The 14,799-nt window shown below is 41.6% G+C and overlaps 1 protein-coding gene across 13 annotated transcripts in view; it reads right to left on the bottom strand.

Annotated features, from left to right (window-relative positions):
* The window catches only part of ANKRD44 (ankyrin repeat domain 44), a 209,970-nt gene that overhangs the window by 36,451 nt on the left and 158,720 nt on the right, over positions 1–14,799 (bottom strand). For 8 of the 13 annotated variants that reach the window (XM_039494044.1, XM_039494035.1, XM_039494040.1 and 5 more), the window contains one exon: positions 7,855–7,881. The exons of the other annotated variants lie outside the window; for them this stretch is intronic. In XM_039494044.1, the coding sequence (XP_039349978.1) occupies positions 7,855–7,881 (27 nt within the window). The remainder of the gene's footprint in view (positions 1–7,854; positions 7,882–14,799) is intronic. 13 annotated transcript variants of the gene reach the window in all.

Here is a 14,799-nt window from a genome sequence, read left to right as displayed (position 1 = left end):
ATGTAGCTACGCTAAATGGAATGATAAAATTAAAAAACAAAAGTCGACGTGTGGATCTTTCCCAGCACTATCATCACCTGTAAGCCTTCCTGGAAATGACCTCCTGTACTAACCAAATTCCTGTCCTAGCTTGACTTTTACTCGGAGTGAGATAGGATAACCTCTGTCACCTCAAGTGTCATAAATTAGCAGGCAGACAAAAATATTTTGTTTGCAGTCAATTCCCATAAATCCTTAAGGAAGGTTTTAATGAGTGTTCAGCAGCTTATTGTTGTGACTTCCCCCACGAAATATTTTCCAATTATTTGACACAATGAAGTCAAAACTAGTCTAAGCCCCAGGACATTCTCATCCATGTTAAGAGTCCCACTGAAATCAGAGGGATGACTTGCAGGAGAAAGGATTACTCAAAAGGAACAAGGGTTTGCAGAGCTGAGCCCTTAGCCCAAATTATGAATGATAATAAAACTATAAGAAGAAGGTACTGTTTGTATATGCTCATCAAAGAAGGAGTTACCTTTATAACAACACGGCCAGCACATCTCATAACTAATCATACTTACAGACAGCTCTCAAAGAGCTTTACAGGCTTGTCAAGTGGGATAACTAATTGCCATCTGAATGGAACATGGCAGCTATTTAACAGCAGTAGCAACATTTCACTGGGATGATTCTTATTTATATTACTATAGCACCGATGAGTCAGGGTCATGGGCCAGGACCCAATTGTGCTAGGTGCTGTACAGATAGAAAGTGGAGTCCAATAACTTGTCCAATTGAAACTGCAAGAGTGGTGATGTGTTTGTATACAGTGCCACTGGTGTGCGTGGAATGTTACATTACAATTAGAGACAGTTCCTGTCCTAAGGCCTTTATGATCTAAGACAGAGGTCTCAAACATGCGGCCCGCGCCCGCCCCACCTCCAGGCCAGGGGTGGGCAAACTACACCAATGGGATTGCCCCCTCGAGCCCTGCATCGCTCTGTGAAGCGGCTGGCATCACATCCCTGCAGCCGGCCGGGGGGCGGGAGGGGGGGAGCAGAGGGCTCCATGTGTTGCCTTGGCTTCTAGGCACCCCCCCCCCCCCGCAGCTCCCATTGGCCGGGAACGGGGAACCGCGGCCAATGGCAACTTCGGGGGAGGTACCTGGAAGCGCGGCAAGCAGCGTGCAGAGCCCTGCGTCCCCCTCCCCCAAGGGCTGCAGGGACATGGTTCCAGCTACTTCCCAGAGCGGAGCAAGGCCAAGGCCGAGGCCGGCAGCCTGCCCTGGTGTGCACCACTGCCACCCTGGAGCCTGAAGCCCTCCTGCACCCTGCCCCCCAGCTCCCTGCCCTGAGCCTCCTGCCTGCACCTCAACCCCCTGTCCTGAGCCCTCTGCTGCACCCCAACCCCCTGCCCTGAGCCCACCTGCCTGCACCCCAACCCCCTGAAGCACCCCAACTCCCTGCCATGAACCCCCTGCCTGAACCCCAACCCTCTGCTGCACCCCAACTCCCTGCCCTGAGCCCCCTGCCACATCCCACACCCCTCCTGCACCCTGAGCCCCCTGCCTGCACCCCAACTCCCTGCTGCACCTCAACTCCCTGAGCCCCCACCACACCCCCATGCACCCTCTGGGGGCAGGGTGGGGGCGGAGTTGGGGTGGGGACTTCAGGGAAGGGGTTGGAATGGGGGCAGGGAAGGGGTGGGAAGAGGCGGGGCCTCATGTAAGGGGTGGAGTGGGGCAGGGCCGGGGGCAGTGAGGGGTGTGTGTGTCAGTCATGTGGCCCTCAGGCCAATGAACTAGCCCTCATGTGGCCCTCGTGGTCATTTGAGTTTGAGACTCCTGATCTAAGACGAGTATGGGATGACACGAAGAGGATGCCGGAGGAAATAATATTAGATAAGAGTTGATGGAAAGGATGATGGGTAATTAATAAATTTGTGGGACTGCAGAAGCCATGACAGTTCTTTTTATAGTTGTTTATTCTTATGATGTAGATAGATAGTTGAGGATTTGTAGGAAAGGCGGCTTTCAAGGAGGAGAGGAAGGTTTTGTGGCATACACAGGATGAGGGGCAACACTCCAAGCATATAGGGCAGCGTGGAAGAAGGTCTGAAGATGCTTGTAAGAGAGGAGACATACTGTAAACACAATATCAAGTGTTTCCCTGATGTAACACCATTGACTTTAAGAGTTACACCAAGAATAAATTTGACCCATCATAACTATCCAACATGATTCCCATCTAGTGTTAACAGTCTAGTCAAATGCCACAAAGATATGCATATGTATAATTCTACTGTAATTCTAGGAAAATAAACTGATTTTATTTACAAATACATGGTTAGTGTTTTAGAAAATATTAAGATTGGGAAAGAAAAATATGTTAATGTTGGACACTGCTGATAATTCAATATTCATGTATGTTAACACAAAATATACTCCTTGCAGATACAGGCCTCAGTCATGCAATTTGAATCTGGAATCAAATCCAACTCTGATCTTTCAGAATGTTGGGTGATGTGGGGATGGGTGTTGGGTTTAGTGTTCCAGCTCATCTCTAATTCCTACTTTGTTTTCCTCTCTCTTTTAACCATTTATGAAAAAATCTTATATTTAATAATCTGCATTTGATGACAACTGGGATTATTTTTAAGGTGCCCTTTTGATATCTCTATTTTCTTTGGAGAAATTTCCCAGTGAGCACCCAATATGTATACACATTAGTATTCAGCACCACTTTAATCTAAATATTTGGCCAGTAGTAGTCAGTTCCATGGGGCATGCTCTTGTACTGATGATTATTTTGAATTCCTATTTTCCCCAGTGGGTAATTAAACCTCTAAAAATAAGTGACCACTAAATCAGCTCCCCTGTCTGCTTAACACTTATCCCTTTTTAATTAAATTCCTCCCATTTTTTGAACATCAAACCTCTACATTTTGGGATCAGAACCTTAACATGGAAACATCTCCCTTTATCTGAAAGGAGGCTCTAGAAGTCTTTGAGCAAGACAGATAATTGTCTTTAGAACAGAGCAAAATTAATTTGCAAATTGCCAGAATTAAAACTCTAGATGAAGAAACTGCAGGATTGGAGAGCTCTCACAAAAGGAATCTTAGTGTCTTAGAATTAAAGCTTCTTAGATGCTGCAGACTAATCTTAATGAGCTTACTCCTCAAAATGCTGAATTTATCCATGATAAAGTCAAACATAAACACAAATTTGATGGTAAACCTGGTAACTTTCAGGGCTCTCAGATATACAGCTGAAAATACAAGACAAGAAATTTATAAAAGAAAATAAGCTTAAGAAGTTCAAAGAGATGCAAGTAATGATTTTTGAGTGCGTCTTGCTACGTGTAATTCTTCATACTCATCAAGGCTAAATTTCCACATGGATTCTATAGAATTAAACATTACACCCAGGCCTGGTCCATGTTACTGTGCAAAATGTCTCTGCAGTTAAGGTTTTGTCAGTATTTCCATGACTTTACAATTTGTTCATAATAAATTACAATTGTTCATGCGCCTAGACAATGGGTGGGGGGAAGGTGTTTAGACCTGCTCCCCACACACACATTTTGGGATTCAATTAATAAATAAAGGAAACTGAGTTTGGAACATAAGCTCATTTATCTCACTTTAATAAAAGTGAATAAATTTAGTTACGGTGCAAGACTACTCATTAAAGAGATATTCAACAGCTATTATTTTATCTCTAGCTCCATCCCATCCTTCAAAAGAAGTTGTCTACACTCCTGTTATTGCCACATTTGTCATAAGAACAGGTAAATGTAAAGTAATGGGTCTATATGGAGTGCATTTACAGTTCTAACTCCATAATGCATTCATCTCGCATTATATTTGTGCAGAAATTATATACAATTAGGTATTTTTTAAACATGTGAATTGGAGACCAAAATGCTCTTAACCAACAGAACTTGCAAAGTTTGGTGGTGGCTGTTTTTTCGTGATGTGGACACTTGTCCACTGAAAACAGGACGTAGACGAATTTATTTCACACAAAACCATCCAATAACCATCAGATGTTAGCAACTTTTGGTCACTACTGAACTGGACTAAAACCAATACCTGTGAAAGGCTTCTCATATCCCATTTCTAATCCTCTGAGCAATCTAGTCCCCTTAGTTGCTTACTAAGTCGGCTTCTACAGCATTTAACCCTGTGTCAATAACTTAACATCATAAAGGGACTTTTAAGTAAAAGTGGTGAGTGACACTTTTTAAAAGATTAGGGATAGGATACCCACGGTTTCTACTTTCCCTCACTTGATACAAGCACCTTTAAAAATGGTCAGTTTATGTACAAAGAGTTGGAGAAAAGGCTTCATTTTCCTTCAGACCTGGCCAACCTCTTCTGAGCCAACTGCAGGGCTTTTTAGTAGCATGATGCTAGTTTCACAAAGCTGGTACAATGTAAGCAAACTCTTTGGCAATGACTTAGTTATGTTACTTCTAGTTAATTACCCTGTGAAGCTGTTATTATAAACTGTATCCTGTCTCTCTCAACTCTGTGCCACAATTAGTAATACACCTCTACCTCGATATAACACAACCCGATATAACACAAATTCGGATATAACGCAGTAAAGCAGTGCTCCGGAGGGGGGCGGGGCTGCAGACTCTGGTGGATCAAAGCAAGTTCAATATAAAGCGGTTTCACCTATAATACGGTAAGATTTTTTGGCTCTCGAGAACAGCGTTATATCGAGGTAGAGGTGTACTTATAATTCTTGCACTGTTTTTTACAGTAGGGGTATTTATTGACATCAAGAGGATTTGCTGCCTGTTTGAATCCTCTGGCTATAATAATGGATTATGATCAATTATTGTGTAAGTTTTTCTGGTTTTGATATAACACTTGATACAGGATGGTTTATATGCTTCTTCTTACAGACTATATAGTATGTTCTAGGAATTAGCTCTGGTAAAAATAAGAAAAAGCTCTACATGGCATTCTGAAATTTACAATCATCATTAGACAGAATGGCAGATGAACAGTTTAGTCACTCATAAAATGTTTAAATCAGGCTGCTGAAAGGAAGAAGTTAGAAGCAATTTCAGTCCATACATATCACAGTGAGGGGTGCTATGTTAAATCATACAATAGATAGAAATACATGGTTGCAAACAAGGTCTGACAAGTTCAAAAGTTTTGGTGCACTGTATTATGCATGATGCTGGTAACTGTTAATTAAAGGTCTGATCCAGCTCCCACTGAAGGTAATGAGAGCCTTTCCACTGATAAATATCTCACTCTACACTGTAATACAACTTTTATACAGATATTCAGAGTTACATTCAAACATGAATATTTTAAACACGTTAATGAACTTTTTCAATTAGTATGATTAATATTAATCACATAAAATAGCAGACCTTTAGGCTAGATGGGTCTAATGTGATAATCTAGCGGTGGTATTTATTTTGAAAGGGTTTCGAGCAAATAGTATATGGAAATTTTCACACTCACACAGAGCTAATCAGAAAGCAATTAAGACAACAGAAATATTAGAACAGTGCACTTTTGCATTAAAAAAATTATGTACAGATATAACTTCTAATACATGAGGTCATCCAGAACAAGCAACTAGTTACGATTTCAGAATGCCACTTTCAAAATGGAGCATAAATATTAGACTGACATGTAGGTTTGAGACTGATCTCCCCTTCTCCATTGCAATATGAAGACCCAAGCACTGTCTACACTGCCGGAAAAACATATTAGCCAAAGCTGTGTTTAAATATAGCTCTTGCTGGCTAGGTGTTAACACAGTTTCCTAGCCAGCATAGATAGGACAAAACAAATTTCAGCATGGTTAGAACTAGGTAGTGCACAGACTAATAGAATATTAGCCTCTGTGCCATTCTACATCAAAGGGAGGACATGTTTTAGCTTCAGACTTCATTCTAAATTAAAGGGCTACATTCAAAGCTGATGTATAAAGTGACACAAATTACACATCACTAAGTAGGGGGTAAGGGTATCTATACTAGAAAAGCTGCATAGGTTTAACTCGATCAAGTCAAACTGGTGTGAACCTCGATTCAGGAAGGAAGCCCTTGGTTAAGTACTATAATGAAATCAGGATCTTAAATAAGATTAACCCTTTATAAATCAATTTAGCTCATGTCAGTAATTTAGCTCAGTAATTTACTGAATTAATCTAACGCAATTTAAAGATTAAATAAATTTAGGTGCCTGTACAATTCAGATTTACACCAGTTCAGTTAGATTGATTTCAGTTTTGATTCACAGATTAACCAGTGCGATTTTTCTAATGCAGAAAAGGCCAGGGATCAAGAGGCTTGAAGAAGGTGTAAATTGAAATAGAGTTGGAGATAATGTAAATCTGCATCTTTTGTACATACTCCTGGTTAGCTGATTTTCCTGCTATGCTCCTTTCTTTTGTGCACTCTGTGAGTAAATTACTTAGGGCTTGTCTACACTTAAAGCACTACAGCAAAGCAGCTACACCGCTGTAGCGCTTCAATGAAGACACTACTTACACAGATGGAAAGGGTTCTCCCGAGGGTGAAGGTAAGCCACCTCCCTGAAGTGGGTGATCAGAGAGTTCATCCCTTGACCTAGCGCTGCCTACACTGGGCGTTAGGTCGGTTTAACTGTGTTGCTCGGGTGACATAGTTATACCAACCTAATTCCCTAGTGTAGACCAGGTCTTAGAGTCCCATAGGGCTTGGCTACGCTTGCAAGTTAGAGTGGATTAAAGCAGCCCCAGGAACCCTAGCTCACTACCCGTCCACACTGGCAAGGTACATAGAGCGCTCTGATTCCACAGCTAGAGCGCTCCTGGTACTCCACCTCGGCGAGAAGATCAACCTTTGGTGTGCATTGGCTGAAACGCCCAGGCATCAGTGTGAACGAGGTGTTGCATTACTGTGCTCTGATCAGCCTCCAGAAACGTCCCATAATTCCCTTAAGTCAAGTGGCCACTCTTGTCATTATTTTGGAATCACTCCAGGCATGCCAATATGCCCTTTGAAAGCTCCATTTCTGACAGCTGGCATGCTTATCTGCTCTGAGACAAAGCAACCATTACTGTGGAATGCTGTGTGTGAGAGAGAGGCGGGGGAGGAGGGTCTGTTGCTGTCTGAACTTACAAGACAGCATGCTGACATTGTCTCAGCCCCCCAAAAACTCACTCCTTCTCCCCCCACATACACACAACACACTCCCGTCATACTCCACCCCACCCCCCTCATTTGAAAAGCACATTGCAGCCACTTGCATGCTGGGATAGCTACCACAATGCACTGCTCTCTGTGGCTGTTACAAGAGCTGGTAATGTGGCCACGCCAGTGCGCTTGCAGCTGTCACTGTGGACAGATTGCAGTGATTTCCCTACTGCGCTCTACGAAGGCTGGTTTAACTCAAAGTGCTCTACATCTGCAAGTGTAGCCATGCCCATAGATTCAGACTCACTTCTGAAATGGCTCTGTAGTTTAAAAAAACAAAAACAAACCCTAGAAACTGTAGATTTTGCTTCACATTACCAAAAGCAGCATTAATTTATATACAGAAAGTGACATACCAATCAGATACATGTGACTGATCCAATGGACTTAGAAAATCACACTGATTGAAGAAAAGCAAAATATTTTCAAGTGGAAGCTTGAAATCTAGTCTTTAAGAAGCAGCAATCAGAAGGCTTGATTTAAATAAAAGTGACGCACATGCATTTATTTGACGTACATAGCATGCTGGCTAAGAAATAGTGTTTTTTCTGTTGAGTTCATAACAGAGTGAATACAAGAAAGCGTGTAGCAGTAAGAATTTTAAATGAAAATCAAAATACACAACATGCAATTATTTTTTTCATTTACTTACTATATCCAATGGAGTTTTGTTTCCAATCTGATTAAAAATGGTAATTAGTATAATTAAAACATAGAATATGAAAACATTTTGGTGCATTACAGATGTTTCTTTTTTAGTTCTTTGCTTTACAATAAACTGCATTACAAATATTTCTTGAATTTTTTTTTCATGAACTAGGAAAAAGGTCTGATCTAAAGGTCTTGATCCTGCAGGTCTCTACTTATATATGTAGCACTTCTAAAGCAAACGGGACAACTCACTACTGAAAGACTGGGCCCCTGAATATGTACTATGTGGAGTCAAACATTTTCTTTACTGGAAAAAAAAAAGTAGGGGGGAAATACGATGAAATACAGATCTATCACTAACCTGTTTGTTCAATGGGTACTGCTAGAGATATATGCTTAAAATTATACAGTGCTTTTTTATGCTAGTAAAAAAACCTAAAACTTAATTGTTTTTATAATATCAATGAACACAGAGAGTAAGCAAACTGTTAAAACTGTTCCACTAAAAGATTAATCATCAATATGGTGATGCAGGAGACATTGCTAACTGGTGGTGCCCCTAGGAAGCTTGAATTATGTTGAATAGCTATTGCAATTGCAATTTGAGTCCAGTCAAAGAAGAACAATTCATATAACTCCATTTTAGATATTGTTTAATAAAGTTATTAATTAAATTACACATTAGGACACTGAAGTGACTCTAGTGTATTTCCCAGTTTTGTTCCACAAAAAAATAAGATGAAAGTGGTTGAGGTTTAAGTTTAATAAAAAAAGCACAACGAGCCGCAAACGTTTCCTGTGCTCTAAAATGTACAGCTTTGAACCTTGTTTCCTGCATGGAAAGTCAGTTTCAGTTAATGTTAAAACCATGTAGTTTTACAAAGTTGCACTCCTAAAAACCTAGCTTTCTCTTTGTTAAATACATGTGAAGAATGAATGCTCATCTGCAAGTTGCCTTCAGGAGGGCTAGAATAGAGATCATAATTTTATCTTCATTATACTTCTTTAAAACAGCTGCAGAGATGCAATTATGTGTGTTATGCTGTAATTTTCCTACCATAATGAACTCCGATTACACAGTAAAACACTGTTACACTGTTTCAATTTCAGTAAGGTTCTATGCATTAACAAAAACAGATTTACCAACCAATCTTTAATCCAGCAATAATTCTAAGTATTCTATTTAATGCTCTTCCTACATGTTATTAGAGTCCTTGGCACATATCCCACAGCTCTGTACATCTGAAGAAAGGAGATGGCAGGACATTGCTGTTGTGGGGATAGGAGTCTTCTGTCATTGATTTGTGTTATTAAAGTTGGGCAGGTTTTTTTTTAAATTACATGACCTGGTTACATATGATTTTTCCCCTCTGAATTTTAAGCTTTGATTTGGGACAAAAGCAAAGGAATTAAAACAGCTAAAAGGGAATTAAAGGGAATAAAGAGGGAAATAGAGCAGTGAATGTGAGGCCCTAACGTTACAGCAATCAGGCCGTTTAGAGGTAGACATGCTGCTCCTTGAGTCACCAGGAAGGTCAAGGAGTCTGACAGCCGCCCCACTCACCCACTCAGCAGTGCATATACATTGCAGACCACAGAGAGATACAGGCATTATTGGCCTGGGTGTATGTATGGCTAGTAGGTACTCGGGGTGCTCACATTAAATAAATATCACTGCCTATATCCTTTTGGGTTAAATAATTTGGGCTGACTTGGATGATAATCGTTTTTTAAAAAATGCTGTAAGAATTTTCATTTCCTCTCCTTGGAAATTTTGATGTCTCCAGACAGGGCTCAGCATGACTGTCACTTGGTTTATGATCACTCCCTCTCTTAGTAGTACAGGACATTTTTCTCCCTCCATTTTATGCCTGTATTTGTGTGGTGATGGTGGTTGGAACTACTCTTGGTTAGAGTTATGGTCACAGTCCAGCAGCCTGAACCAGGCATATGCTCTTTTCTCAGAATACTTCATGCTATAACAGTAGATCTTTCTTATTGTTAGAAATAAAGGGCCCCATTATTAAAGGGTGAAAGATGATTTCAAGTTACTTCAATAGAACTAGGATGATTTACACCAGTTGAGGTGCTGCATCCTTTTGTCTTGTCCACACAGAATCCAATTCTTTAATGTAATCTTCACCATACAGTTTCCAGGGGAGACACTAAAACCCCTCTTTTATTATAAGCCACTTTTAAAAGGAGGATTAATTATTCAGAGCTTGCCTTGTACAGACCTCCTGTATACACTCCTGATGTTTACACTTGCTTCCACAATGCACACTTTTACCCAAAATGATGCCCTGGAGAAGACCTGCCAGACTCCAATTTTTAAATATCCTGACAACAACTTGAAGTAAAGTGCAGAATGAGGATACTTTTCCTTCTATACACCTTTTCTCCACCAAGGTAGTAATGCCAATAGGGTCAAGCTCATCCCTGGTACAATCCCTTGGCTCTGGCATCCAGCCTCTGACTCCAGCTCTGACCCTCAGCTCCAATTCCTGAATGCTGACTCCAGCGCTAACCGCTACACCTGACTCCTGCTCTAACCACTAGACATGACCACCCACGTCCTGGTCTCTGACACTAAATCTGGGATGGTTAACAACTCCGGTATCAAAGTCATGAGCAAGAGACTCTAGTCATCCCAAACAAGTACTGATAAAGGACTCGATGCTGAATACATTTATGCATATGCTTCATTTTCAGTTCATGCTTAATTTTTCCAGAATTGGATCTAAAATCTTGACCCTTGAAGAACCAGAGTGGTAAGTGCCTCCATTTAGGGCAGTCACAAAGGGGGAAGGTAGAACCGTGTCCTCATAATAAAGAGGTGGAGATGCAGGCAACAAAGAATCCCGATATCTGTACAAATATCTGAGTCATGGCCAGAAGTGGAAAGGGAACTTTTGAATGCTTATCCCAAGCAAACCTGAGGTTAACTTATCACTAATAATTAGCCTCTACTCCCTGCTGTGATGGATGGATGATTGTTGATAAGGGATATATAAAATTAGCATTAACCATATGACAGATTTACTGGGTTAATGGTTTTAGCTTCTTCACATACCAGGTTTACATTGTACTTCCTCTGCATTCTTAAGATGTTTTTCTGAGCATAGGGGCTCTCTCTCACACTTAAACAGACTCCCTCAGTTAAATGAAAGAGACATATCGAGATATGCCTCTTCTATTAGATGTGATTTTCAGTGCAATGATGTTCTCATTCCACCCTCAACTGTATTACAGTTGCATTAATTTACTTTCTGCCTCAGCCAAAAGGTAGAATTCATTTGCAGACAGAACAGAGGGGATAATATATTACAATAAAAGAGAATAATTAATTCTTGTGACCAACCAAAATATTTCACTGCTGCAGAAGGACATTTATTTTACGTGCTCTAAACCTACATAAAATCAAAAGGGTTTAAATGGCCTTCCAGATAACACTTTAATGTGAAATTACAGTTTAAATTGCACACTTTGCACATCAATTCAGATTTTACATTAATAGCCCATTTCAGTGAAATATACAGGTTGTTAAAAACACCAATATTAACTCAGTGATGTTAATCTCACCATGACTCCAAAATATTAGCTAGTGACCTCCCTGAATACTAAAGAAATCAGTCCAGATTTAAACAAATGTGTAGGGAAAGAGGTTATTTTTAGCAGAAAGAAAGCAGATAAGAGATACTGACACACATTTACTCAAATATGTGTGCCTACCATTCAGTCTTTTATGGCTGGCTGGTTATAGATGGAAATAGAATTCAGGTAACCACTTTCATCCCCGTTTGTTTAGCTGCATGATGTCATTCACCACTGTACAGATATTCCATTAACATCACAGATGATATAAGTGCCATCAGGTACAAAATCCCTCTGACTGAACACTATTTCAGAACAAGATATTATGATAGCAGGTGACCATGTAAGCTTTATCTGGTTGGGTCAAAAGATCTGCCTTTTCACTATTAATCCCCTACTCTCCTAACTACCCCCATTCACACACAACACTCTGTTCACTCCAACTGGTGTGGAAAGATGTAGGGTTTCCAACTCCATGCCCTGGGGCAGGCAGATACTACACACAGGATGAAGAAGATACTATACACAGGATGTCATCACAAAGGATGGACAGGTAACATTTCCATGTCTCCCTCCCTCAAAGGTTCCACTGCAGGGGAGGCAACTTTAAGCCACGATTGACTAGCAGCCCTACCAGTTTAAATTGACATGGGACTATCTCCCAGCTGCCTAGGCCACAGCCTTCCCCAGCTAACACCTCCTACTCTGGGGCCTGTGGTGGAAGAAGGGAGATTGTCATGCCTTAATATGCCCACCGTCTTTTTGCCCCACCCAGATGTAGTTTCCAGTGTCTAGAGCCCTGATTTACGTTGGGAGAAGCTTACACTTCTTAACACACACAAGCACAGCATTATATGTGCATCACATATTTTAGTTATAAGGTTGGACATTTTTCTAAAATCACCTTCCTGTTTGTTATGTGACTACTGAGGGGCTGAGTTTCTGAGGGCACTACAGATCACTGATGCTTTGAGGATAGAATCTCGCCCTCAATTATACATGTGCAACCTCAACCTTGCAGAAAAGCATAATTGTGAGCAGAAATTAACCTTAACTATTTGATGAATCTGGAATGATTTATTTAATCTTAATGAGAGCTGAGGGGGCTCCTTTGTTCCTAGGATAGGGTCCACAATGAATAACAGAGAAGCCAAAAAACCATCATATTCCGTGGACTCAATTCCTTTCCTCAATTGAAACCATGGAATTTTTTTAAATAATGCTGATAATAGTGGGATGCTTAAGAAAACATGGATCAGTTCTCCTAACTAATTTATCTCCATTTTATATGGTCTCTTCCTCTTTATATCTTTTAATTAAGAAGTGACTAATTATTTGAAATAGGATTTTTTTAATACAGTTTTGGTCAGCAATCACCATAAAACAGAAAAACAAGAATATAATCAGACCTTTGAAAAGTCTGATGAATTGCAGAATGCTTGAAGCAAGCAACCCTATGCATCAATCCACAGATTCAACTGTGGGGTTGATTAAAATTGAATGCTACCTGCAACATTAACTAAGGAGTTCTGTAACAGGGTGGGTAGCCCAACCCTCCAGACATTAAGAGTAAAATCACCCTGTTTTGTATCTCCTTCGCCCACCAAGAAGACTGCCCACATCAGGGCAAGTGCTATCCAGGGGGGATATATTTATATTTTCCTCCATTCAGTGATGCTTTCGGCTTTGGGACTGCAGGGTCTAGGCACTCTCCAATTCTCCATCCGCTTCGCTAACCATGATAAGCAGTGACCCCTTTCTTCTAGGGTTGCCTGATGCTCCTCATCCAGATTGCCCCTTTGCCTCAGGGCCACCTGCCTGGCCGCCTCCAATGCAGCTATTTTCTCCTGGTACTTCTCTGTCAGAAAGATCAGCCTTTCACTCTTCTCCCCTGTCAGCAATGTGTCACACCTCTTGGCAGCAGTACCAGGTTCTGCCGTTACTGCAGCCTCCACCCTTACTGCAGCCTCCAGGTATGTGAACTGTTCATACACGCTCCTGGCTGATGTTTTCTGCTGCTTGATTTCTTAGACTTCAGCATCGAGTCCTTTATCAGTACTTGTTTGGGATGACTAGAGTCTCTTGCTCATGACTTTGATACCGGAGTCCTGCTTTACTCAGAGGAACTTTCAACTCATTAGCCTCCTCCTTCATTCTGTGCTTCAGTTCTTTTACTCAGTACCTGATCCTCTCCGGCTCATCCTTCCAACACAGTGTCATTTCCCCCACCTTGGTTAGGGAAATGATTTGTCCCTCTGGAGCTGGCACTTCTGCCAGCAGACTATAGCATTCCCCTATCCTATGGGCTTCTGATGCTACAGAATGCTTCTTGGCCTTTTTCGCCTTAGGCCTCTCTGTTGGGAATCTGCTGCACCCTCTCACCCTTGTTCCGTCTAGCTAAGGATTATCTTCCTTATTCTGCAGGGCTTTCCTCAACCGCTTCTTCAAAGGGCAGACCTAATGTGCCCAGCCTTTCCACACTTATAGCATTTAGGTTGCCTCTTCCCCCTCTCTCCCCGATCCATCCTTTAGCATTCCTCCGATTGACTGGACCACCTCTGGAATCAGGTTGCCACCCTGGGCATTCAAACTGTCTGTCCTTGTTTCCCACACTAAAAACAGAAGCCCAGTGCATACCTCTCCGGCTGATCACATGCTGTTGATTTTGCCGGGCTGCCCACAGCATCTCTGGTTGTCTGTTGATCCTGCAGAAGTTGCAAGAGGACAACCTGGATTTGCTGTTGTTACACCAGATACTGCAGTACTTCTTCCATCTTGTGCTCCAGAGATACACCATTGTTGCTTCCCTCCTTGACAGGAAGGGGTTCAGAGATCCTGGTGACTGCACCAATTTGTAGCAGTGTGGCCACTATTGCCTCCTGAGCTCCCCATCACAGACAGGGGTGCCTCTGCAGCTCCCCATCCCTGTTTTCTCCTTCATGGGGCTCCTTAAACTCCACATAGTTTAAAGGAAAAAATAAAATATTCCCCACCTGGGATCCAATTTATTTAGTTCTGAGACACACACTGGTCCTTCTGACCCCGTGTCTCTTTTCCCTTAGTTGGGGAGTTCCTTGCCTTCTTTCCCAGACCAGGGCCACAATTCAATGTCTCCATGAATGTGCTCAATGAAGCCAGTCTTGCTCCCTGCAGCTGCTGCTTCAAGCCAGCTACCACTTCTCAGGCTGCTGCTCTTTATAGGGAATTAGCAGCCCGCGCACAGGTCTACCGCCTTTAATGATCAGGGTCGGCTAGACCCAGGCCCTCTAGCCATTACGGGGCAAACCACCCTGTTACATGTCTCTATTCTTATTTATGGTAGAGGAGATGGTCAGATTGGGCACGATTCTAA

This window comes from Mauremys reevesii, linkage group 11 (assembly GCF_016161935.1).
Source record: "Mauremys reevesii isolate NIE-2019 linkage group 11, ASM1616193v1, whole genome shotgun sequence".
Classification (NCBI taxonomy): Eukaryota; Metazoa; Chordata; order Testudines; family Geoemydidae; genus Mauremys; species Mauremys reevesii.
The sequence above is the reverse complement of the archived record's forward strand: the minus strand, read 5'-3'. Positions and strand labels throughout refer to the sequence as shown.